Here is a 26276-nt window from a genome sequence, read left to right on the forward strand (position 1 = left end):
CAACACCTCATCATGTCCTGCTTAAATGAGTGTGACAAGACTACGGCGCTAATGATCGCAGATGCTGCATGCGTTAGAAAATAACCCCAATGGATTAATGGAAGACCCACAGTTTATGGATTTACCCACAGAACCCACAGTTTACCGAAAAGCATGCCTAGATGGTGTATGGCGGTCACTCTAATTCGTTCAAGAACTAATTGAGCATGACTGTTATTTCGGCCCAGTCTCGAACTGATGTTACCGCTTTGCCTTTTGAAGGTCCATACTGTACTTATTCATTTTGCTATCGCGTATACGGTGTCGGAATATTTATCTAGAAGCAGCACATTTACATGACAACACAAATATGGTAAGCGCTATTATTTGTCTCTCTGATTGTCTTTTGTCTGCATCACTGTAATGGCATAAACAAGTTGCTCTGGTAACTCGTAGATTAAAACATTACAAAACCAACATAATACATTCTTCACACTTCGTAGAGCCTTTCATAATTTTAGAACCGGACATGCCCTATAATCCAGAGACGTGCTCTGAAAGAAGGTCAAAATGTCCCTTGGATGTTGGATGACCTTCCACCAAAGCTAAACGTCAATTGCGGATCACACCAAATCCCTTAAAAACAGCTTGAAAATATTATGTGGTTCACAAAGATCCTCATACAAAATAACAAGCAAACAGGGATCCAATAACCCGGACGAATAACACCGAACTTACAGACAAGCGGAGCAGGAGACAAGGAGACAAGGAGACAAGCGAGACAAGCGAGACAAGGAGAGCAGGAGACGGTCAGCAGGTAAGTTGATTTTTTTCATATGCACAGATAAATGTTAGGATATGACAGTTAGGCGGGTAGCTTGATGGCTCGATAAAAATAGCTGTGGTGTTTACCATGTTCCGCGCCTTTATCACATTAAGTAAATTGCAGCGTCATTGTTTTCGAGGCTGCGTGGTTTCCCTTCACAGCCCGCCGAAGCGTCAATAAGCGAGCTGGTTGGCCACATGCGACGCTTGTGTGTACGTTGCACAGCGGGCGTAGTGTGGCCGCCGACCAACTGCCGGCACGATAGCCAAGCAAGGCGGCAGGCGACCACGATCGTGCGTTTGACGCGAAAGAGATGTTAGGGTGCCAACTCGTCTTTTAAAGCTTTTGGGCAGAAGCTCGCGGCTTGGGAAAATTGGTGATAGATAGCCTAAATTCATTAATACATCAGGTTAGAAAGATAACAAGGTGCATTACCGCTATTTGACCGTCGAGAGGACCAACGGTACGACCTGGCAGGCCTCCTCGAAGCCCCACACCGTCCATGGGTAGGGAAGGCGGCCGTGGCAGGTCCCACCCACTCCCGCCGTGAGGTCCCAGAGGTAGCCAGCGAGTCACTGCGACGCTCCAGACATACCCGGTCGATGTAGGCACGGCTGCGACAGACCAACCCTGTGGCTGGACAAACAGCACACGTGGCTGACAATGAAGCTTCGCTGATCGCTGCTCGGGATAAATGGTGTTAATTATCCTCGAACTTGACACGTGAGAAGATTTGAGGGTGTGACAGAATACGCTGTCTTTACGTCGTACTTGCAGAATCTTTTTCTGCGAAGTTAAGCGGTAACATGGGCCCTGTTTGGAAGCAAGTAAGCTGCTGAAACTAGCATTACGCAATACTCCATTTTGAGGACAGTATCAGAGAGCCGTAATCTGGAGGTAGGATCATTGCAACAAAGATATTACCTTAACTATGTATAAACATAAAATCAAAGGTAATGACACAAATATGAAATAAAAGCGCTACGCGAATTGCGGAACGCTTGTTGGGTTTGTTCCGTTTATTGCTGGAATGCTGGACAGGAGCCTATACAGAAATCATTAAGCTTCTTCCTTCTGGAAGGCATGAATGACGCCCGGATGCTTTTTTGTTCGATCGAACTTACTTTTAAGTATGTCTTACCCTCCTCACCTCAATGAAATGTTACATGGCAACTTATAATCTTTAAAATCACAGGGGAGGGGGGGGGGTAAAATCCGGCGCTGAGGCAGACAGATACTTGGCTATAATTTTTGTCTAGGGGCGGGTGGAGGAATGACAGATGTGCAACAAAATCCTTTGAAATCTCCTAGTACCTGTTGTGAGCCTCGTGGCTCAGAGGCCCCACGAGCCCCGTGCCGTCTCCCTGACTACGTGCCTGGCAGATGGAAGCAACAAATGTACTCCTTCAAGCACTGGTCGTCCAATGCTGCAGGAAACGTCTGGCGATAGCTGTCACCTCCTGAAGAGTGTGCAGGACGAGGCATTCGGCTGGGAGAAGCTTGGTATGCAGGCGTCACATTCGAAACTTTGTTCCCGATGTTCTTGATACGTTAACGTTGATTTTACGTGATGGGTTGTATCTAAGACGGACTTGACTGTGGCTTGTATGCACGTGGTTGTCGAAATACACTGAGGCGCCAAACAAATTCGTGTCCTCGGGTATTTTACAAATATTTCGTACACTAAATATGACGGGAATTTACCGCCAGATATTACCGCACAACACATCATTAAAACGTCCCTAGTTTTATGCCAGACTGCAATGGTAAGTAGCAATTTGAACCACTTTTTGAACGCTCTCTTTTGCCTCAGCAAAAGCCTTCATAGTATACATAGAACCACGTCTATGTATACTACGTATACATGGACGTGGTCTCATATATGGTCTCATATTCAGTTGGATGGGGGGGGGGGGGCGGGGGGGGGCGGGGGGGGGGGGGCGGGGGGGTGGGGCGGGGAGAACTTAAGTCCCCGCGATCCAACTTGGGTTTCAGCCTATCCAACTTTGGGAAGAAATTGGCCAAGTATGGGGAGAAACCTGTTCGATGGCATATTTTGGGGAGAGGTTCGGTCACTTTTCAGCGTTTAGCCCTCCTCCCCCTCCCAACTCATTTTGAGGAACTAAGCAGCTGTATAGTACAGTAAGGTCAAAATCACGTAATGAGGCAGTAACAGCATTTTTAATTAATTAACACCATAACATTTGGCGGAGACGGTTAGAGACGCATCTTCTCCCTCAGGCCCGGCGGATTTAGCCTACCCGTGGATTCAGCACGTTGTCACACGGTATGCATCAGTCCATCTGCGCGCACACGGCACGTTTCAGTCCATCCCACGCTCACAATGCATGCATCAGTCCATCCCACGCTCACAATGCATGCATCAGTCCATCCCACGCTCACAAGGCATGCCACAGTCCAAACCACGCTCACAAGGCATGCCACAGTCCAAACCACGCTCACAAGGCATGCATCAGTCCATCCCACGCTCACAAGGCATGCATCAGTCCATCCCACGCTCACAATGCATGCATCAGTCTATCCCACGCTCACAAGGCATGCCACAGTCCAAACCACGCTCACAATGCATGCATCAGTCTATCCCACGCTCACAATGCATGCATCAGTCTATCCCACGCTCACAATGCATGCATCAGTCCATCCCACGCTCACAATGCATGCATCAGTCTATCCACGCTCACAATGCATGCATCAGTCCATCCCCACGCTCAAACGCGCAGAAGGGTGGCTCACCCGGGCTAGCACAGCTTCCGACGTCACAGACAGCCGGCGCCGCGCCCCGCCGCCGCTCCCGCAGCGCCCTCAGGCTTCCCCACCCGAGACGGCACCACCCGCCGACCCCCGGTTTCGGCGTGCGACTGAGCCGGCGTCGGTCACGTGTCGTCGGAGGCGGGCGCGCGCCGGCACCGCGTCGCCGCGCTCGGCCGATCAGGACGCGCCCGGCCGGCCCGGCTCGGTGTCGGGGCGCCGCCGGCGCGCGGTGGAGCGGCGCTGCAGAGCGCACTGAGGCAGCGAAAACCTACCCAAGGGAACGTTGACCCCGGGTTGGTAGCACGGTTGTACTACCGGGATGTACAATTGTATCTTCCTTGCCGCGAAGGCACTCGGTGCACGCATCGCTTAATAATACCATGTCGATCTTGGGATGCTGTCGATTGTCGGTGAGGCAATGGAGTGACAGAAGAAGTCGTGCAGCTTTGAGATGGTTTCTTTCACAATAAGAAAACTGAAAATGTGCCTATGGCTTATGCGTTGGCCTTACGTCAGGTACGAATGCCGAATGAAGTAAAAGCCAAGCTTCTTCATTGCTGGAAAACTTGCTTTGTGAGTCGGTTTTACGCTCATCTCGAATTCCTGGATCACAAGGGCAAAACACCTCAATCCGAAGAAAAATGTGTACAAATTTGCCGGCGTTGTCACACAAACTCAACGAAACGTCACATTATGACTTTGGTTCCTCCCCTATCGCGTGGCACTTGAGGGTGTGCGCTTCTTTGATGGCACCTGAGAAACCTATTTGGAACTTAATGGCTCTGTTCTACTGTCCGAAAATTCTACCTATTTCACCTCCCATTCTGAACATTGTACCTACTTTTGTGGGTTCCGCAACATAAGTGTTACAACAAAGCTTCAACCGGCAGGGGTGCTACGACCAAACTTCTGCTGCCTTCATACACACTGGCGCAATGGGATGAATTCATGCCGAAAAATTGTTGCTCGTCACAATTTATGCTGCAAAACATTAACAGTAATTGTTAATAAACTACTTTATTTCTGCCGCAAAGTCTTAACAGCGGCATTAGTGTTATAACTTAGAATTGTGGTCAAGTCTTTGCTGTAAAAATGACTTGTGGAAATGATAGATGCTACTTGTTTTTGCAGCATAAGTTTCGCCGTGCAGCACTCATGTCGTGTATGAGTTTTGCAAGAGATAATATCGCGTATAAGTAAAGACGGCACACGTTTTTGCGGCAGATGTAATGACGTGTATACGTTTTTGAAGCATAAATTTTGTAGTAAAACACTCGTGGCGTGCAAAAGGCTTTTCAATAGAAGCAATGATGCGTCTAGGTAAAGTCTGCATAAGTTTTGCAGTAGAAGTAATGTAACGCATAACTGGTGTAGTAGCACTCCTGTCGGAAGGAGTTTTTACAGTAGCAATAATGCCGTGACACCGCCTTTGTGTTGGAACTAGCTCTCTTTGTGCGTGATATGAACGTCAGTGGCCTTTTGCTTAGAGGAGGAACTCATGTTAAGTCGGATTGCATTTGGAGGTCTGAGTGCACTCCTGGGTCGATCTGGAGTTTGTCCTTGTTTAAATTAATTTGACCCAAGTGTAACGATCCTAGGTATTCAAAATCTGACGAATTTACTGAAACTAGTTTTCGTCGTTTTAAAATTTCAGGGAGGGGGGCTCTGGTGTGCGTGCACATCCAGGTGTGCGTGTTGATGTCAGGAGGATTTGTTGTGCATATAGAATATGCAACGTCTGCGTTGAAAATGATCAGCGTTCCGACATTGCCGTGCCTATGGAATCGGGAGAATGAATGTCAAATGTACGTTTGATCTCCAATAAGCCACACTCCTTTCTCGGAGAGGTGAGAGCAGGTGCAAGACACAAAAATATGAAATGTGATGTTGGCAGAAGTTGATTGAACCACGGCCTCTGAAGTTCTTTTGCAGTAGGAGCGCGGGAGAACCCGCCCATTGTAAACCAAATAGGGAGAGACGGTCGTATTGCAAACCATTTCAGATTGTTGATCTGCATCATGGTCCATGACGTATTTCAATTTCACCTCATTTCCACCGCACGTTGTAAGGCTTTCCACTGCCCATCTTTTGGACAAGCCGTACACCAGGAACGTGCTGTTCTGTTTTCACTTTGGTGCTGGCCAGATTTGCTAGCCAGAAGCTCTGGCTTTACCAGCTGAGTCACGTGTGAGAGGTTACTTTCGAATTATTGAAAAACAATAGCGAAGGGCATCATTGTATGGAACTGAAATATGTTTGAGTACTGCCAAACGAAAATTTCATTCATATTGATTCTTGGTGTCGCAGGGTTTTGAACCATGGCACACCACGAAACACCAACGTTCTATTCAAAGAGCATTTATGCAACGCAGAGTTTTTTTCACGGCTGCCTTTACCAGAGACTGTTTCTTGACGCCGTCTTTCACCAGCCGGCTGAGGCAATCCTGTGCAGTACGCCGCAGCTACGCCTGAAGTGTTTCGGACCAGATATTATGTGACGCTCAAAATCCTGTCTTGATCGGTGCAGCTGCGAGGAACGTTATACATACATTACAGCAGTCCTCATTCCTAGTCGATGGATAGCGGCGAAGTGAATAATAAGATATATATTTATATTTCGGCCACAAACATTTGTAGAAACAGTGCATTGCTGAGCTCCTCATCAATGCACTGCTTTGGAAAAGGCTGGTAGTCAAAATGTCAGTATATCTGTTCATTTAGCTTCTCGTCGTCTGTCAGCAAGGAATAAGGCCAATGGTATGCTATTATTTTGTATTTTGCTGCAAATATCTCCAGGTGAGTTATAATATAGCTATCAACACATGTTATTCGTTGAAGCCAGTGGTTTTCTGTGATAGCTGAATGACCTGAAATAGAATGACTGTTTGCTATACTGTACGGTGCTGTCGAGCACGGGAACCAAAGGAATACCAATCACGGTGTTGGGTTGTTCCAATGCGATACCAGTCCGCGGGACCGACTGTGCGAACCCACAATAAAACGCTGTTCGTGTGGGGCAGAGCTCGCACTATGCGATGTGGTTTGGTGTCATTATAATATATTATATATATATATATATATATATTATATATATCAGAGAGAGAGAGAGTTTGAGAGAGATTCGCGAGAGAGAGAGAGAGGAGAGGAGAGAGAGAGAGAGAGCGAGAGAGAGAGAGAGAGAGAGAGAGAGAGGAGAGCGAGAGATGTCTATATATATTTATTATTATATTTTTGTGGGCCAGATATATATTTTATCTATTCTATTATAAATATATTAGAGGAGAAGAAATGAGTCTCTCTCTCTCTCTCTTACTCTCTCTTCTCTCTTCTCCCTCTTATTCTCTCTCTCTCTCTCTTCTCTCTCTCTCGTCTCTCTCTCTGCTCTCTCCTCTCTCTCTCTCTCTCTCTCTTCTCTCTCTTCTCTCTCTCTCTCTCTTCTCTCTATCCTCTTCTCTTCTATTCTCTCTCTCTCTCTCTCTCTCTCTACTCTTCTCTCTCTCTCTCTTCTCTCTCTCTTCTCCTCTCTCTCTCTCTCTCTCCTCTCTCTCTCTTCTCTCTCCTCTCTCTCTCTCTCTCTCCTCTCTCTCCTCTCTCTCTCTCTCTCTCTCTCTCTCTATCTCTCTCTCTCTCTCCTCTCTCTATCTCCTCTCTCTATCTTCTCCTCTCTCTCTCCTCTCTCTCTCTCTTCTCTCTCTCTCTCTTATCTCTCTCTCTCTCTCCTCTCTCTCTCTCTCTCTCTCTTCCTCTCTCTCTCCTTTCTTCTCTCTCTCTCCTCTCTATCTCTCTCTCTCTCTCTCTCTCTATCTCTCTCTCTCTCTCTTCTTCTTCCTCTCTCTCTCTCTCTCCCTCTTCTCTCTTCTCTCTCTCTCTCTCTCTTCCTCTCGCTATCTCTCTCCTCTCTCTCCCTCTCTCTCTCCTCTCTCTATCTCTCTCTCTCTCTCTCTCTCTCTCTTCTCTCTCTCTCTCTCTCTCTCTCTCTCTCCTCTCTCTCTCTCTCTCTCTCTCTCTCTCCTCTCTCTCTCTCTGCACATATATACACATATATACGGATACATGTATATGCATGTGTATATATACCTCAAAACCCTATGCACATGAATACCTAAGACAGATATGTATGTATGTATATACATGTGCATATATATATATATATATATATATATATATATATATATATGTATATATATGCATATATATATATATATATTATATATATATATATATATTATATATTATATATTGTATATACATATGCATATATATAATATATATATATATATAGTATCTATCTCTCTCTCTCTCTCTCTCTCTCTCTCTCTCTCTCTCTCTCTCTCTCTCTCTCTCTCTTCTCTCTCTCTCTCTCTCTAATGTGTGAGTTTATGTGCCGGGTTAGTGGCCCCTTGATTGAAATTCGATCAAAATTCATGATTCCCCGCGGCTAAAGCCAGCAAACAATGACCAAAAAAGGTAGCCTTAAGCAGCGGTCTAGTTTCCTCTTCAGCAGGGGACTTCGGCCTCCCTCCCCTAACTTTTGGAAGAAAGTGAGCCAAATCTGGGAAAATCCTGTTTGTTGGCATACTTCGGGGTGCGTAAAGACTTCTCATTTGGTGAAACTTCGCCCCTGGTCTCATCTTTGGTTTATTGAAGTGGCATGGAATGACTCATTAGATCATAAAACTATAAGTCAACACCAATCACTTTGTAAATGTGCGTACTGCACAGCTCGGTCTTTGAAACTGAACCCGGACCTTTGCCATTACCAAACCACCGATCCAAATCCAGCGATGTTGAACGTTCTCATTATTGAATTCCGACTTTCCCAAATTTGTCTACTTGACTTGATTCTGCCACTTTAGCTCTAATAAGTCGATGGTTATAATCCGCTATGCCATGTCGGTCTTCCGTAAGTTTTTGAAATGTTCATTTCCTGCCTGTCTGCTGTCGTGGACGAACGCTGAAACCCACGACGTGTGCTTGAAATTCTGAGCACATGAGCACAAAATGGGGAGGGAAGCGGCCGGGGTCATGGCGAGTCTAGAAAAACTCATCACACTGGGCTACAACTTTCTGTCAAAGCCATCTAGAGCATTAACACCCGCTCTGGTGGGTGTTCAAATTTACCCCTCCGAATGTTTTTTCCCCGAATAACTTCCCAATGGCGCAGCGTAGCCGCACCAAATTTTGCACAGCTGTAGACAATTGAAAAGTAAATAGTTTGATACAAAAACTTCGATGCACCTCGTAGTTTTTGACCAACGGCAGATCAGTCAGGCCATAGATCTAGCGAGGACAATTTCTAGGGAATGGTTCAATCTGATGCAACAACAGAGTGTTGAACGAATCCATACATCTCTAAGATAACTTCTTAGGCGAACACACAGTCGAATGAACAAAATTTCATTGACCTCGGGTCAGATATTTCTTAGTATATCAAAGGCGAACCAAAGTCGAACACAAACCTGCTTTGTTGCTCTAGAGCTTGCTGTATGGCATAGTTTCTAGTGTTAATTTGAACTTTATCAAGAACGGAAACCGCATTATGCATCTTCCACGGTGCTTCTCAAACGTCTGAAGGTGTCATTGACTTAACATGTCCAGGTCAGCGTTTGTTTTTAGGAAGACACCGCCTAGCGTTATATTTTCTGCATATTCAAATGCAAAAATCAAGGTCTGTGTATGATTTCCGTCACCATGACCTTAGAAGGTCAAAAAAGGCTACTAGCCTTAAAAAAGCACTGGTAGCATTCTGCTTAGGACAGGTATCTAGGGTCTGAGGCAGTTTGGACACAAATCTGGAGTTTGACCATGTTTGACCTTATTTGATCCAAACTTTACGACTTAAGACTTTCCAATTTTGACGCGAGTGAGTTCATGTTCAGATAAACACGCCTTGTGAATTTGATGTACCTAGCTCTCTTACTTCAGAGATTCCAGTGGGTCAAAATGACTCCTCACCCGAACGAATGGCATTCAACCGGTCATCCGGACGCGTGTTAAGAGAGAGCAGGCCAGCCTGGACATGACTGTGATGTGTATATGGCATGGGGAAAGAGATGGGGATGTAGGTCAGATTGGAATCTCAGGGACAGCATGACCCTGGGACGAAAGCAGGATTTTGAGAAGTAGGACGATGCAGAGCATTTTTGCCAAATAACCACTTAGGCGTGCCGCAGACGCCAGAAATGTGTTACATGAAGCAAAACAACATTGCGTGCTGGCAGTCTACTTATATGTACATGTCGTCGCTTTTTGTGTTGACATGTATTTTCTGCACACCTTATACATATCATAGATTTGATAACGCTTGGGGCATATCTCCATGACAAACTTCATGCCTATGTTTCCCAGCTTTACCTTAAAAATGACTTTTGAATGAAAAAAGTGAAAACGTGCGTTGTACGGGCACCATCGAAGGAGACAAAACACCGTCTGGTAATTTGGGGCAGATATTCTCAGGTGTCCTCGTGGCTCCACCCACGAATGTAATTGTAAAGGTCCACGTCTCGTCACCCTTAGTCATGGGCGTCACCACTACCGGGGTCGGTGGGATCCGGACCCCATTAGCTTTCGGACGGACGTGATTATTTTTATTATTTTGACCATGTCAACCGACGCTAAAACAGAAATGAGCCCCAACAACATTTGAGCTATGGTTACGTCAGTGCCCTTAGCTACGTATCTGAGTTTGACCTTATTTACCCATGCGAAGCCCTGTCCGAAAACTGATTCATGGCTTTCCTGTCACTCTGCTCTCTCCGCTATGACGTCAAGAGCCACTGCAAAGTTCGGCGTGATACATTGGTATAATGATGATGTTTTTTCCTCAACCTTTCAATGAATCAAAGGGAGGAAAGTGGTAAAATCAGGATGGCAGGGAAATAGTAAATCACATTTTGAGCAGCGATCGGATCATGGCGCACCTAAATCGACAGGGACCGGCGGAATTTGTTGGAAGTTCTGTGCTGCGAGGCTATGGGGGAATATGACTAAATACCTCATCCATTCGAGGGCACTTGGTCGATAGCCAATTCGTTCAGGAAGATTGTGGCCCTGAGTTAGGTCAAAGGTGATAAAAAATCCCGAAACCTTTCCTAACTTGTCCATTCCAAACCTTTTTATTCCATAGCCCATCCATTCTAGGAGATGACAACCTCCCGTCAGGTCAATGATCGCCAAAACGCCCTAAATCGCCAAAGCTGGCTGCAGACAACCCTGAGCGATCCGATCTTAGTGCACTGATCGCTCTGAAATATTCCCCAGTTGATGCGCCATAGTTGATATAACCTGGCTTTTCCAGAAAATAGTAACCGTTAGTCGAGTTGAAGGTCACCAAAAAACGTTCAAAACCGGAAATAAAGATACATACAATCCCATGCTGCGAACCGCCACCTAGAAAGGATAGCTTGTTAACTACATGGCACATCGATTAGTAAAGGTTTCATAGCAAGCAGTTCGAAAGGTTCTGAGTGCGAGATATCTGCAGCACACTTTGGCGGGTCTTGGACATCCTTTGTGACGTTTTTCCTGACCCGAGGTTATCACGTTTTGCAAAGAATAGGATCTCATCCATGTCACATCGATCCGTGAAGATTTGGAAGGATCGGCCTATAGGCTCGAAGCATGGGTTTGTCTACACCCAAATTTGTTGGTTTATGGGTTTTCAGTTATTTTTAAGCTGACAGAAGGTCACAATCTCCTGTAACTGTTAGGTTATCGGCTATGGCGCGACCATTGGTGAAGGTTTTGTAGCGATTTGTTTCATGGTCTCAGAGCGTTAGGGCGTCTGAAAATTAGTCTTCAGTCTGGACATTCTATATTTTCTATCAGGCGGAAATTCCCTATCATTCGAGTAGGTTAAATCATCATTTAGGCAGCATCGACAGGCAAGGACTTTGTAGCGATGAGTCCCGTTAACTTGGAGTACGGCGTCTGTCAACAAAGTTTGTCTGTCATTTAGCCCCTGAGACTAGCAGAAGTTAGCTGAAAGCGCTCGTCGCAGCCACGCCAAAATTGCCAAAACCTGCGATACCACTGTTTACTGAGTAAACTCAGGCTTGTTGAGCAGTGTGAGGGTAAATAGATATCGGGCCTTGAGTGTGAGATAGCAGAATTGTTGCGGTACTGAGGTGCTGCGGCGGTACGGTCCTAGGTGGGGTATAAAATAGGGTACCCAAAATAGTTTCCATGACAGGCTATGTTCATGGCAAATGCCGCAATTGTATGTTGGTGTCCAATGCCGTGCTCATTTAATTTTGAGTTTGGGGCATTGCAGGATTACAGCATTGTGCATTCTGTAATTTCTTAGATGAGAGAGGAAAGTGGTTTGAAACATGATAGCACGTTTTGTGCAACAAAGTAGATGATAACTGGTAGTATGTTTTTATTGTGTCACTGCTTGCTACCTTGTTCATTTGTAAGGAAAGATTATCCATGGAGTGGTAAGGAAATGAACACATCTGTAATGTCACTTATTATCATCCATTTTACTGTGATCATTTCAGGGCTCTGGTAGTGTTGTGGTAAAACTGAGTCTGGGAAACCAGAGGTACAAGGCTAGATTTTCTGCAGTGTTTGTGTCAGGGTGAGAGGTGGGTGATGCCATATAGCCTCAACAATCAGGTGTATCATAAAGCTGCAGTAACTCCAACATGCACACTTAGATGCTTACAGTCATCAGAAAATATGGTAACATTTTTGGAGAACTCAAGTGTAGATTACTGTAAATTTTTAAGTCCATATATAGCTCACATTTTTGGACATTTTTTAAGTCCCTCACCATGGTTATGCACTAGCTGTGTCAGTGTAAACCCTGACCCCTTGATACATTGCATTCACCATAACATCCCTTAAAGATTGGGGCTGCTTAGCATCTAATTTAGCCAGGAGTGTAAAATGTAATTGACATGTTTATGCCATGAGACATGCAAACATGTCATTGATTATGGGATCAATAACGGCATCCAGTTTAAAAGCTTTAGACTATATTGTATTCAGAGTTCTTAACATGGTTTGAGACCACATCAGTCCAGAACATTGTGCTGTCTAAAAGTTGTATCTTCTGGTAGTTGTTCTCTACAATCTAGCCATGTCTTCTTTCCTTTGTGCAACATAATTTTAAGACATAATTACTGTTATTTTCATAATTGCTTGGGGCAAACAGTCATCAGAGCAATGTTTTGTCAAAGATGCTGGAATGATATATTAGGTCACAAGATATTATCCTGTTTTTAATGCATCAATATCCTGTCCACCAATTCAACTTGTTTAAGCCACCCATGTGTGTGTGTGTGTGTGTGTGGACTCCTAAGCCATCATTTAACTTTTGTTGCACAGCCAAGAATTGTGATTCCAAAAGAAGTATTGCAACTCAAAATGGATCCAAACTTTTGAAATATTGCTGTTTGAGCTTCATATTGGCTGCAATGTCATGGACTGAGATGGTGCTATCTGAAAATGACCACTGGACTGCAGTCATGTCTCTCTGTGGCATAGGGCCAATGCTTAGCAAAATTGCTATCATGTAAAAGGAAGCTCCTGGCAACAGATAAATGAAGTGAAGGAAATCGAAAGGAGCTTGGATCTCATGGTATGCTGTGAAGCTTTTTAGGTCTACCACTTGCACAACTTGTAGCACCTTTTTTAAACTCAATTTGAGAGACATATGTGCAAAGAAATTTGTGACAGAGAGAAAAATTTTACCCAACTGCTATTTGTTGACATTTTTTTCCAGAAAGGTCCAACTAGTTCCTTTTACCATTCATATTTTCATCTTCATAAAAGGTTATTCATTGAGGTGCTGTGAAAATAATGTTAAGTGGAATTACAGCAAAGTGTATCATTACAGTTAATTTCACTAATCTCTAGTACTCTGTTGTGTACTGATGACCATTCATACAATTTCCTTATCTGTTTAGTTGTGTCAGTATTCTACCATTTTTCCTGTTACAAGCAAATTGGCACAATTTACTGATTTATTTAGTTGTGTCAACATTTTTTCTATTTTTCTGACTGGAGGTGGGCTGTGCACTTTCAGAGCACTGGACGAGGACAGATGCATGTGATGATGCATTGCTGATGTGCTTAGAAGAAAGCCAAGGATAAGAAACATAAGTTGAGAAAGAATTGAATTGAAGCATTTTGGCTGAAGGCGGAAGGTACTCACGTTCACGACACCATTCTGTGATGATACCAGAAAAGGTGCTGACAGGAGCTGATTGCCAATGTTCCTTTTGAGCACATCCTTGGGGTTACAAAAAGAAAGGATGGGTGTTTTATCAAACATGCCATACTTTTCATTTTCAGTGCTGTGTATTTTGTCTGCAAATATTTTCCAAGCAGACCACATCAAGACAACAGGTGTGTTTTGGAGACTAGACCCATTGGAAGACAAGGTCATCAGCATTGGTAGTTCACAAACAGCAGAACACAATATCTCAAGCAGCACATCTGCAATCCCCTTTGAGCAAGATATCATATTTGAAGCACTCTTGAGTACAAATATGAAAGATGGCATTTGGACAAAACACCAAACTCTCAGTTTCTGCACAGGCAATGCTGCACTGGCTAATGGTTGTGTTGACATCAGGTTTAATATGCCTTCTGAGTCAAACCAGATCGCCTCTAGGTAAGATGATGCGTTTATGATTGCAGTTCCTAACACTTTTGCACCCTTGCCACTATATTGCATGCTCAAAAAGTATATTTTATTGGCATATGGATGCATGTTGTGTATTTCTGGCTGCACTCATCCATTATTCCTATGCAACCGCTTGTCATTGCCACATGGTTTCAATCAACTTTCTGTAAAACTTTGCGCCTTCTATTCACGATTTTTTGGGCATGTGTGTTCAAAGGGAAGGTCAGCTGGAAATAACAGTGTGTGGAAGTGAGCTTGAGTCACAACTTTTCGAATTTGATGGCTTCTAAAATGCATTGTGCAGTCTTTCACATGTGAATAAGAGACCCTTGCACTGTGAAATCGTCATAAGAATTCATCTCGTTTGTGGACCAAAACTATGTTCGGGTCATTGGGCTAACATTCACATGATAGTCAGCGTCATTGATTTGCTAAACTCACATTCCTGATCCTTGGAGAAATGGGGTCGTCTCCCTGACAGCTCCTCGTAAAAATTTCGGACATACTTGCCGTCTAAATGCTAAATATATTTACCAACGAAATATCTGCACCATGCTGCCTCCAATCAGAGACTGCGAAATGCTTGGTAGGGCAAGATATTCTAACACGTCTTGGTAATTAAAAAGATAATGAATTTGCGATTTCATTGTGATAAGTGTGCACATGACGCTCCCCGATTGTCGCAACTGGCGTGCGCCCACGCCGTCACCCAGGAACGAGTCGGCCGCGTCGGAGCCGGAGGAGCCGCTCGACTGCGGCAAGTCGGTCAACTTCACCCACTACGACCACCTGGTGGGCGTGTCGAGCCGACGCCACCACCCGCACGTGCCGGAGCCGCACGCCAGCCTGGTGTTCCGCCGGCGCGGCGAGAGCGTCGACCTCGACCTGCTGGAGCGGAAGCTGCGACGCTCCAAGCGAGAGGTGACGCGGCCGTGGTGCCTCCGCCCGTCCGTTGCCGAAGGCGATGCGGTTAGCGCTGTGGGCGCCGGACTGGTGCTCGGGGACAGTGGTCTGGGCGGCTGGTTGGCTGAGGGGTGAGGAAGAGCAGATGCATGTGGTGTTTTTGTTGTTGTTGATCGGTGTTTTCGGACGCGCCGACTGCAGTGGTCATTTGGCGCCCAATGCATGTGGTGTCGAATGGCATAATGTTCAACTGGCCACTGGCAGATGTTCACAGAGATAAGTTGCAGGACAGACGTGCCGACGTGCTGCTTCTTATGGAACATCAACAACGATGTACAGCGTAATTAGAGTCCACCAGTGTGCCGTCTTTGCGGAAATGTTTCGTCGAATGGATACGATTCGTGGAAGACGTATTAGGCAAGCTAGCATCTTGATCCTGCCCGCAACTGAAAGAGGAGTTGGTCTGGTCTCGCCGCTGCAGTCAGCAGTAGAATCCGAACGTAACTGCGATCCATGTCGTAATCGGGATGTTGCCACTATTTCCAGCAGTTCTCGGCCTGATCGTCAGTTCGACAGGCTGTGCGTGCTTTCAGAAGCCGAAGTCACTGCAGCTGTACAACCAGATAGGCAACTTCTGGCGAATAAAGGGCGACGCGTCCAAGGCCATCGAGTGCTACCGCCGCTCACTGGCTGTGTCGCCTAATAATGCAGAGGTCAGTGGCAAAGTGGCCATGCGCTATTGACGCCTCTACCACTGCGGTTTATGCCTTATCCGCGGCAACACTGAGCCGCTCTCTTACCATAAGTAGTCGGCCTGGTGTTCGAAAGAATTCTGTGCCCTTAAGCTGTATCCTAAGAAGTCAATGCTCAATATTGTGGGTTTGACGTTACTATGGCGGTTGTGGAAAGTGTTGAAATATCAAAGCTTTGTGAGAAGAAATGTTTGTCCTATTTTGTCATGCCGTGCATGTCGTGACAGCCAACCAATCATCGGCCAGCTGTGGCGGCCAGCCTCCAGGCCGTTAGCCGTTGATGTCGATTCTGATCACGTGACGCTTGCAGGACGTTAGCCGTTGATGTCGATTCTGATCATGTGACGTCTACAGGCTGTTGGCCGTTGATGCCGATTCTGATCATGTGACGTTTACAGGCTGTTGGCCGTTGATGTCGATTCTGATCATGTGGCGCTTCTTTTTCCTTGATGTTGTCCAGCACTGAATGATTCTGTTAGCAGGGCCAACAATTAGCGAGCCTTAGGTCTTCATGACAGTATGGTCATGAGTGTCTGCGTGGTATAATCTGAGTTGAAGACCCCACGCAGAGGTGAAACTGTAACATCGCACTTTGTAGTACTGCCAAAGTAGCACCAGCGTTCATCGGTCCTTTGATTAAGATAAGTGGATGCCTTTGTTGCATCAACTTGAACTTGCACTTTTACATCGGTGTGCATGCGGACGTACGTGCGTGTTTATGTGCGTGCGTGAGTACGTACGTACGCGTGCGCGTACCATTTACGTACGTACATACACGCGCGCACGCGCGAACGCACGCACGCACGCACGCACGCACGCACGCACGCACGCACGCACGCACGTAAATGGTACGTGTGTATGTGTGTTCACGCGTTTTTGTCTGGCCGTCCAGAAACTTTTTTATTTGTGAAGCAAGCTATTTGACCAATCACGTCTTCGTTGTCTGTTGTGATAATTGTTCACTGATAAGTCGAGCCAACATGCGAATGCGTGTTGGGGTATCCGGGTTATCGCGCGTGTAACATGCTCTGGCGATCACGGCCAGGTGCTGTTGAGCCTGGCTCGGGTGCTGTTCAACCTGCAGTACCTGGACGACGCCATCTTCCTGACCCGACGCTCTCTGGAGGTGCAGCCGCCCGACCAGAGCGCCTGGCTCCAGCACTTCACTCTGGGCGAAATACTCAAGGTGTGGAGGAGTGGCGAGCACGTCTGGCTGCGGTGCTTCACTTGTTGATATTTTTGGTGCGGTATACACGGCGTACGTCTTACATGGAAGTGTGATCGGCGCAGCGATACCGACCAGTGAGGGATGGGATGAGGTGACAAGATAGGGAGCGGTGGCCGACATTTCTGCATGGTCCTGGTCGCCATTTCTGCGTTGGAAGCGTCTTCTTCCAGCACATCCACTGGAAGAGAATGTCGTAGTTTTGGAAGGCAATTTATTCTGAGGCAAGGAAGGGGTGCGTTTCAAGTCAAAGGGGACGGGAAGAATGAGCGGAGAATTTTGGACCCCCTAAATTGAAGTTTTAATGTCTGTCTTGTCCACATAGAAGTTCTTTTGCAACTGAAGATCACAAAGAGCCAAGATCTCGCCTGTCTGTCGTGATTTGAACGGCCAATAAAAGTGGGGGCCATGTGACCACTGTAGTCGGCGCGCCCTAAAGCCCAAATCATCATCATGATCGAGCGGCCAACAAAAAAAGAAATTCATTGTGTCGTTTGTTCTGAGCCATCCCATTGGGAAGTAGAATTCTTATGGCCCCGAAATACCGCGATAAATTCCAACTACTGGGAGGATAGGACGATTTATGCTTCTCTCGTCGTTATTGGAGTTAAAAATCGCATGTAAGATCGCAGGTCATTCTGCGTCGAATTTCCCCTCGCCGATATTGGCGGGATGGTTTGAAGCAGTCGGTGGTTGTTGTAGCGACGTGTATGTTGAAGCGTATGTAGTGTATGTTAGTCGGCTACTTTTTTACCCTTATTTTCAACGTTTCCGTGTTTCTGTCAACGAATGATTTCTTAGATTTAGCTCGTAGGTAGCTGTATGACAGATGTCAGTGACAATGGTGGAATACCAGGTGCAATTATCCAAGATTTTGTATATATATATATATATATATATATATATATATGTATATATATATATACATGTATATATGTTTATAGATATTAAAGACATGCGGCCAGGCCAGTGCGCCTGGCGGGCAGGGCTGTAATCATCGCTGACATGCATCTTAGTCCCAGACGCTGTATCCTAGTCACATCCATCTGGGTATTCGGGCAATCCGTTGCGACCGCCGCCTGGCGTGTGCTGCAGGAGTATGGTAACTACCAGGAGGCGGAGATGCACCTGCGCCACACGCTGGAGCTGCGGCCGCGCTTCCAGCCGGCCGAGGAGGCGCTGCGCCAGATGGAGGCGGCGCCTGGCACGCGCTTACACGGCTACACGGTGTTCATCATCTTCGTGCTGGTGAGCGGCCGTCGGGCGGCGCGCTTACCTGTCGCCAGAGGACAGCGCGGCGGGTCAGAGGCGAGGAGCTACGTGGGCGGCGTTGTGGTCTACCAGTGCACGTCTTTTCAAGGCATACGGACATGTCCGCTGAGGAAACATGTCCGTATGCCGTGAACAACACTTCTACGCCAGATGTGGCTTTTATTGCGAGACCGGTCGTGTTCGGTTCGTCTTTTTTGCATTTCTTCCAGCTTGAGTCAATTCTGAAACCAGATCAGACTGGTTTCCGTAGGCGGCTGGTTGTTCACTACCTAGTATACTACCCGCATCTGGTAGTGTTGTTCAGCTGCCTGTCCGGAAAACCGGAGGTACCGGGTTCGATTCCCCGCGGTGTCCGTCCTTCCTGCGAGGGCAGGCAGCACTATATAGCCTCAGCAACTGAGTTCGTCGTAAAGCTCTAACGCCCCTGGTGGTCTGGCACCGGTCAAACACGTCACTCTCACTCGCACTCCGGTCGCATGGCGGGTGATCTATTTTGTTTCCGGCGAATTAACCCTTTTGGTAGTGAATCCGATCTTGAGCACCGTTCGCCGCGGACGCTTAAACCCCAGTCATGTTCCGCTGCAGGTGGCCTGTGTGCTGCTCAGCATCCTGTCGACGCTGGAGTCGGCGGCGGCCGAGCCGGGCTCTCCGGAGGGTGCGCGGCCTGGCCGGGCCGGCATGCGCGCGCTGCGAGGTCGCTGGCGACGCTCTGTCTGAAGCGACCGGGCGCCGCCGGTGCGCAGATGCCACCAGCAGCGGCGGTCCCGATCGTCCCGGCTCTCGTGCCCTCGAGACTCGCCGACCGGCCGCTCGAGCGGTTGGCCCGCAGTTGTTCTCGGTGCCCGCAGCTGGTGGCTGTGTGGCTGCCTCAGTGCGCGTCGAGCGATGGTCGGTGCAGGATGTACCTGACTTTGGTCCTCGGCTTACCAGGAGACGGGCCTGGTCACCCAGGCCCTGGCTGTTGATCTGATGTTCTTATTGAAATGCGGGTGATCCCGGTGAGCGGATTGCAAATGCTCTCAGAGTCCGAAAGAGCAACTGTTTTGTGTTATGTTGTGAGGCCGTGGGTCTTCCACCCCATCCGACTAGTCGATCGACTCGATTCTCCCATCTGATCGAGTTTCGCTTGGTCGGATATAAATAAATTTGTGCCAGTCATGCTCATGAATCATTTCAGCTCTATCGATCACCCATTAAGCGCCTGCAATTGTGTTCAATTGATTTTTTTCTGTGGAGCGCTAGCAGTTGCGCCAATCGCGATCAACTCACGCTTCAGCAAACATGGTGCTTTACCGAACTTATTGCGTTTCAGCTGGACCTCATTTCTGCGGGTATTTCAGTAGCACGCTTTGTTTAACTGTCGTGAGATATCTTGTGTACTACGTCGCATTACCTATCATGTTCTTGTTTCTTGCTCCAGTCAGGCATTGCTAAGCTTGAGGGCCGACGTCAACGTGACTTTGTGAGGACCGTTCCGCGGACATTCGGGCTTTGGACCCATCTAACGATGCTAGTCGACCGCTTCTGCAGTACAGGTGGAAATACAATCCTGCCGAGCTGACTGCTGTTTTCGCAAATTCGAACGTGAATCAAGAACATAAAATAAAACAAAATAAAAATAAATGAGCTATGGTGACAATCAGGGATAAATGCAGGCACAGGAAGAGGCAGATCGTTGCTCACCTTTTGTACTGTGTAGTCTAAACATAAGTAAGCGTTGATGCAAAGAAAGGTTTTACTGGCAAGAAGCCTTACCCAACCCGCTTTTTAGAGCATTCCTGCTTCCTTGAGAAGGGGGCCGTGGGGGTTTCACTGCTTTGTGAAACGCAGCAAATTGATTTGTAATACAAATTCTAAAACTGCATCACAGATATGCAGCGAAGTGCGATGCTGTTGCTTTTTCAAAGACGCGACGTACCAGCGCGGGTGCTTGAGGATGGGTGTGTGAGAGCACGCATACGGACCAACTGGGAAGCTTAAAGGGACGAACTAGTCCACAATGAAGTTATTGATGCGATCGTCAGCTATAGAAAAGCTCATATGGCCCTTAGTACGTTTTTTTCTGCGCAGAATACAGTCTGAGAACAAATATTTAATGTTAGTAAAAAGTATCAATACGTCACCGTTTGGTCGAGTCATGGAACGATTTTATGACTTATGACTTTATGACTCCAGAGCCGTCGCCAGACTGGCCGTGTCCGAGTTGCTGCTGTAGCGAACAGTGTGACCTACTTGTGGTACTTCTGCGCGCCCAAGGTGTTGTTAGTTCATACGTGCAAATGTTTGTTGCGAGCAATATGTGCGTGTTTTGACGCTTTATCGCGAAATTCTTGGATATTCTTCCGCGCTAGCATGCTTTTTATTTGCACTTGCATTTTCCGTTACGACGCTGGTCGCAAGTATCATTTCGTATCATTTCAGAAAGTATCATTTCGAACTGTCCGGACCGAGAACAATCCTCAGGTAGCTCATTTCCTGTGAATGAGCATAGACCTTCCACAGCTTTCAGGGGGCCGTTTAGATGGTTGTTTCTGGATGAGTGCAGCCGGGCCTCGTCATTGCGATTTCTTCCTTTGTTGGTGCTATTTTTGAACGGATTGGCGAGCGTCTTTGCAATTGTGGTCATGCCCCTAACTTTCTTTTATTGCACCAATAGCTCTTGTTCGTGATGCGGGCGTATCGCCCTTTCACACTTCCAAGAATGACTGATATTTGTGTCCAGAACGACGTGAATGGTCCCTAACTCGTAGTACCGCACGTTTTGGGGTTAATTTTCTGTGATGGCAACACCGTGGCACTGAAGGAGCGCCTCATTTTGACCAATCCTCTGAAGCTTCTTGGCTCGGGTTTCCCAGACAGCCCAGTGCTGTTGCGTGGTGGTTAGAATGGAGTATCTATCCAGGTGACGCTCCATGATCTCCCTCACGCGCACCCGACTCGAATGGCCGCACCCTTTGTGCGTGACTAGTGTGAATAGGGAACCCAGGCGTGACTCATCGCATCTCCGCCGGATATCAGCGATGGCTCCTCACGTTCTGCCCGCGCGATGCCTCGGACCGCGCTCCAGGTGGAGTCGCAGCCGACCGCCGCGTGTGGGTGGACCGATTCCACACTCGCTGGACGAGTCCACCCGGAAATACCGACTAACCACGCTACTGGCTCTAATGTAAAAAGCAAGTAGAATCCCGAAATCATGGTGTTTTTAAACTGAAGGCCCAAATTGATTTGGATACCTTTTACGCTACATTCATGTACGGATTTATGATGCTGTGGTATAATGCTACATCAAATGTAAACGTGTTTGTCTATCACATTTTGAATTTTGGGTTTGTGATAAATGCTTTTTCGTCGAAATCTCACGTAGACGTGTGTCAAAAGTGTCGTTTGCTAGTTGAGGTGGCATGGAATCACCCTGTTGCCAGACGAGACGTCGCGATCAGCCTCGTGCTCGCTGCTAGTTGTGTTCCTTGTGTTCCAGCACCTTGTGTTCCGATGGGGTGGTCTCCAAACGTAGAATTTCAGACCCTCTGGGGATCAGTTTGGGACCCAGAGGACTGGGAGGTTTCCTGGTGTCAAACTCCAGCCCAGCCTCCGAACACGCTCCGTGTTATTCGTCGGCAGCGCTTCGTGTCCGATGTTGTAACCAGCAGTTTTCATTGACAAAATCTCTATGTTCGTTGAGACATGAAATCTTACAACGTGATCCATTTCACGAACGAACGAACGTCTGACGAGGCGTGTTTCTTCCCTGGGGCACGATCACCTTAATGAGAGGGCGCGTCAGCGCATACCAACACATCTAAAATTACGTACCTTTATTAACACATATGCTGCGATATTCCCCGACTCGTTACACACCCTGCTCGGGGACCCACTACGCGGCAGGGCCGCGGCCAGACCGGGCCCCGGCCGATCACTTCTGCTCCTTCTGCTTCTCCAGGCTGCTGATCCGGTTCCGGTGCCGGTCGATGGCCTCCTGGTGGCGTGCGATCTCCGCCTCGTGGTGAGACACCTCCTCGTGTAGGTGCTTTTTCAGTTTGCGCAGCTGCTCCTCTTGCTGTTGGACAGGAACGAATGGTACCAGTTTACGCAGTCACTCGCTGCCACTGGCAGCTCACAGACGCAAACAACCTTGCACTGGCAAGTCACCCCCGTCAGTTCAGGACAGGACATTTCCAGGTCATACGCACAACTCCCATGACGAGGGCTTCTAACAACCTTACAGCCCGCCGCGTTTATCATGCTAATGTAGGGCACACCAAGTGTTTTGAGGGAACGTGCCAAATATGAAGAAACTGAGGCAAGCATCGTGCATGTCAAAATACTCTGGCTTGTAACGATAGATTTCCTAAGACTGGTCTAAACCACGAGCTTTGAGGTTTGAACCAGTGCATAACATGGATCATGTGATACTCTCATTCCTAATGCTTAAGTGTGGCTCGACAACAGCCACTGTGGTAAACACCATAGGGAAGAACTCAAAGCCTTAGTACAACGTTTCGTTGCATTCGCGAGATCCCACTTTTATTCCTGTCTTAACAGAATGCTTCAAGCTTTTGTAGCATTTACCACACAAAGATTTTGACACATTTATGTGTTCCAAACATTACACATGACACACAGTGGAAAAATTTGGGTAATGTTCCCATGGCCTGATGCATCAGACTATCTTAAAATAGTCTGCACAGAATAGTCTGCATATGTTCCCAGGCATCAATGTCAGAAGTCAGGGGTTTTAGGTCTGAAAAAGACAGGGTTGCAAACTGTGCTAAATGACCCCAATTTGTCAGTAATTTTCCCACTTTTATGACAAAGCTTTTCAGCCACCTCCGTGGTCTTGGGGAAAAATGTTGGACTCGTAATCCAGCGGCACTGGGTACTAGTCCCAAAGTGGGTGCATCGTTTGACCCGACTGAAATGGAAAGGCCAGCTGGCCACTGGCTGACGAGGTTCAACCCAGACCCGAGGCGGCCGTGTCACAGCATTGTGAGGCACGTAAAACCCTCCGCATTCCGGTCTGGCGAAAGGGCGGAGGCAAAATTAGCTGTTAAACTGGATGGTACGCTTGGGTGGTGGGTTTGGGGTACACACAACAATCTATGCTTAGCAGGTACTCTGAATTCGAAGTCACCCATACAAACCATTCAGAATAAATTTTAGAAAAAGCCCTGCCAATCTGTTGTTTTTGTTTTCCATGTGTGAAATCGTGCAGGTGGAAAAAGGGCATTTCTAGGCATTTCCATAAGCAGGTTATATTAAAGCACTCAGGATACTGTTCCATTACACAGTGCACCATCACCAGTCAGCAAACCACCATTGAACAGCTTGCCAATGGCAGATCTTTGTATACTGTACTGTGGCACATGATCCAATAATCCTCCATAGGGGAGACAATCAAAGCACACACTCAAAGTATCCTGAAAAATTCCCATTTTGTCAAAACTGGGGGACATCCATTGCTCCTTCTCCATTTGTGTCATATGGTTTTCAGATATCTGTTGAGAAAATGAACAAAGCAGGTGTGTCTCATACATACTGACCACAAGAAATGTTTCAAACTATTACTCTTTTATGGACTTTAAGTTTTGCTGAATGTGCAAAAAACAGCCATTAAAGTTTCAGATGCATAAGATTTAAGGTCATCCCATTGCCATACATAGCTTTGCTGAAGCTGTATTTTGACATTCATGGCCTTAAAACCACTTACCATTTTCCGGAAATACTGCTCCTCGTGAGCAAACTCCATCTTGCCAAAAGCACCACCAGCATCCCGAATGGAGCCACCAGTGCCACCACCCTGGCCAGCACCAGAGCCTGGCTCACCACCCGAGGAGGACATGCGCACTTGCCTGCAATGTAACAGTCTGTGTTCAGTAAACAAGTGTGAACTCAGTCAGTATGGATGATCAGCATGGGCATGCATTTGAGGAAAGCATGCAAGGCCATCTGGCTTTGCCAAACACACTCAACTGACTAAAACAATATGTCAAACACCACCAACAGACAAGCATAAATCAAACAGAGTTACTTGGGATTGTAGACAAAATGGTCATGATTGGTTATTACCAAATTCAAAACATAAAAATCACAACATTGCTGTGTAAAATTGCATGATACAATTGGAAAAAACAGGCAGTTTTTGTGAGAAAAAAGTGGTGAAAACACAACCTTAATGTGGTGCAACACTCAGCACAGCCCAACCTGCCCTTTGATAAAATCTGACCTTTACTGCAGTCACTGCCACCAACCACACACCAAACCAATCAAGGACAAATAGCAAGCACCTGACGGGACTTGAACTCACTCTGCCAAGGGTGGGTGACTCAGAAGGCAGGTGCTTTAACCAACAGAACCATAGGGATGGACAACCAGAATATCTGACTACCTGACTGGGCCAAAATATTCATATCTTTGATTGAATTTCACAAGATGTTAAGTCTCCTGCATTTCCAAGGGTATTACAATAAAACTTTTGAAAAATGACTTATTCAAAATGTATTAATACATTAAAATATTGAATTTCTTTCTTGACTAGCCTTCTGGTAATGCCAGATTTCCCAGAAACATCTCAACTTGCAGTCACCCAGCCAGCCTGATAAGGAGAACAATGGATCTCTATGCACATTTTAGCACAGGACCTCCACCAATTACAGTGCATACAGTTACAGTTACAGTGCATAATGCATGCCATTCTCAACAGAATTACTCACATTTTTCCAAAAAAAAAGAAGAAACTCATCACATTTTGGCCCAACCTGAGTCTTGTGTATGAGTGAGCCAAGTTAGGCACATTAATGTCATGTGGATGTGTAGCTCAATTAATAATTTTTTTATAGGCTGAGGTGCTATTTGACTTGATCACTCAAAACAGGCCATCCAGATCCAACAATCATTAATATTTTAAGCTGAAGAAAACATGTTCTTGAGTGGCAGTGATCAAACAATTACGATGTTAACAGAACACAATAACTTAATTTTTAGCAGATGTCATTAAATGGAAAAACATAGTGTCCAATAACATATCATGTCCTGTCCAACAGCATGCATGTTGTGTCCACCCCCTCCATCCCTCACTTTTTCATGTGTTTCCATAATTGTGAGCCATCGACTTCGACCCTCGGCAAAAAGCATACATCATATTAGGTTGATCTTCGTCCAAGTCGATCTTCTTATTACATCAGCCATTCTCTCACACATCGCCGGCAGCTGTCGTCCAACCCACCTGACGAGCGGTGCGCTTGCTCTCATGAGCGCAGATACGCGTGGTAGGGAAGCCATCACACGTATAAAAGACTCCAAATTTGGGTATTTACGCAGCGCGTATCCGCCTTCCTTGTACCTATAACGCTACGGTGCCACTCCGGGTCTCAACGACGTATATTGACCAAAGACAAGGTACGTGATAACTTGAGACGGCTTTAGGTAAGGAGTAATATCCAACAGTTCCTTAGGTAGCTTTTATGATCAAGAGTAAAAGTTGTTAGATTTTATTAAATCTTTAATTGAATTCAGAAAATTTTATTTTTAGAATCAAAGTTTTGGTACAGTTATATTTTTATTTAATACAAAAAAATCTGTCGTGTAATAATGTATAACCACTAGGTTTACGCACCGCTTTCTTCATGCAAAATGGGACCAAAAAGTGTTCCCATTATGACACAGCTACGACAATCTCAGCGCACTAAGGAACCCTTCTATAGTTGCGCGGAAAATCCGGTAGATGGTGCAGTCTGATGCAATCTTGCAAAGCTGTGTGCTACTTGCATCTAGTACCACGCAAAGCATGGGCGCTGATGTAATTATTTTCGAGGGACCTGTCCCTTATGTTGAGTTGCCCCGCCTCCAGTGTTGGCTTGACCTCCTGTCCAATACTTGTGGCTGAATTAAAATTTAAAAAAAACGTAGGGACAT

At 46.4% G+C, this 26276-nt stretch overlaps 3 protein-coding genes across 6 annotated transcripts in view; 1 reads left to right on the top strand and 2 right to left on the bottom strand.

Annotated features, from left to right (window-relative positions):
• Positions 1 to 3662, bottom strand: part of LOC119096697 (disks large homolog 2) — a 120229-nt gene extending 116567 nt beyond the window's left edge. The window contains exon 1 of the mRNA XM_037219592.1: positions 3560 to 3662. The gene's annotated coding sequence lies outside the window, so the exon portion shown is untranslated. The remainder of the gene's footprint in view (positions 1 to 3559) is intronic.
• A 7964-nt stretch (positions 3663 to 11626) lies between these two features.
• On the top strand, positions 11627 to 19914 carry LOC119097567 (uncharacterized). Of its 4 annotated transcripts, none has more exons than XM_037220602.1 (7): positions 11627 to 11649; positions 13611 to 14201; positions 14927 to 15134; positions 15710 to 15829; positions 16914 to 17054; positions 18189 to 18341; positions 18951 to 19914. In XM_037220602.1, exons 2-7 carry the CDS (start codon positions 13798 to 13800, stop codon positions 19080 to 19082), a joined length of 1158 nt encoding a protein of 385 aa, XP_037076497.1. In that variant the 5' UTR covers positions 11627 to 11649; positions 13611 to 13797; the 3' UTR covers positions 19083 to 19914. The 4 variants fall into 4 exon arrangements, with proteins under 4 accessions (XP_037076497.1, XP_037076496.1, XP_037076499.1 ...); XM_037220601.1 differs by having other exon boundaries at positions 11649 to 11726; XM_037220604.1 differs by having other exon boundaries at positions 11649 to 11726; positions 15713 to 15829.
• A 2251-nt stretch (positions 19915 to 22165) lies between these two features.
• On the bottom strand, positions 22166 to 25730 carry LOC119096803 (ATPase inhibitor mai-2, mitochondrial). Its single transcript, XM_037219747.1, has 3 exons — positions 25588 to 25730; positions 24073 to 24214; positions 22166 to 22422 (listed from the first exon to the last, which is right to left on the bottom strand). Exons 1-3 carry the CDS (start codon positions 25641 to 25643, stop codon positions 22279 to 22281), a joined length of 342 nt encoding a protein of 113 aa, XP_037075642.1. The 5' UTR covers positions 25644 to 25730; the 3' UTR covers positions 22166 to 22278.
• Positions 25731 to 26276: the final 546 nt, after the last annotated feature.

Source organism: Pollicipes pollicipes, unplaced genomic scaffold (assembly GCF_011947565.3).
Source record: "Pollicipes pollicipes isolate AB1234 unplaced genomic scaffold, Ppol_2.1 Scaffold_4295;HRSCAF=5057_pilon_pilon_pilon, whole genome shotgun sequence".
Lineage (NCBI taxonomy): Eukaryota > Metazoa > Arthropoda > Thecostraca > Pollicipedomorpha > Pollicipedidae > Pollicipes > Pollicipes pollicipes.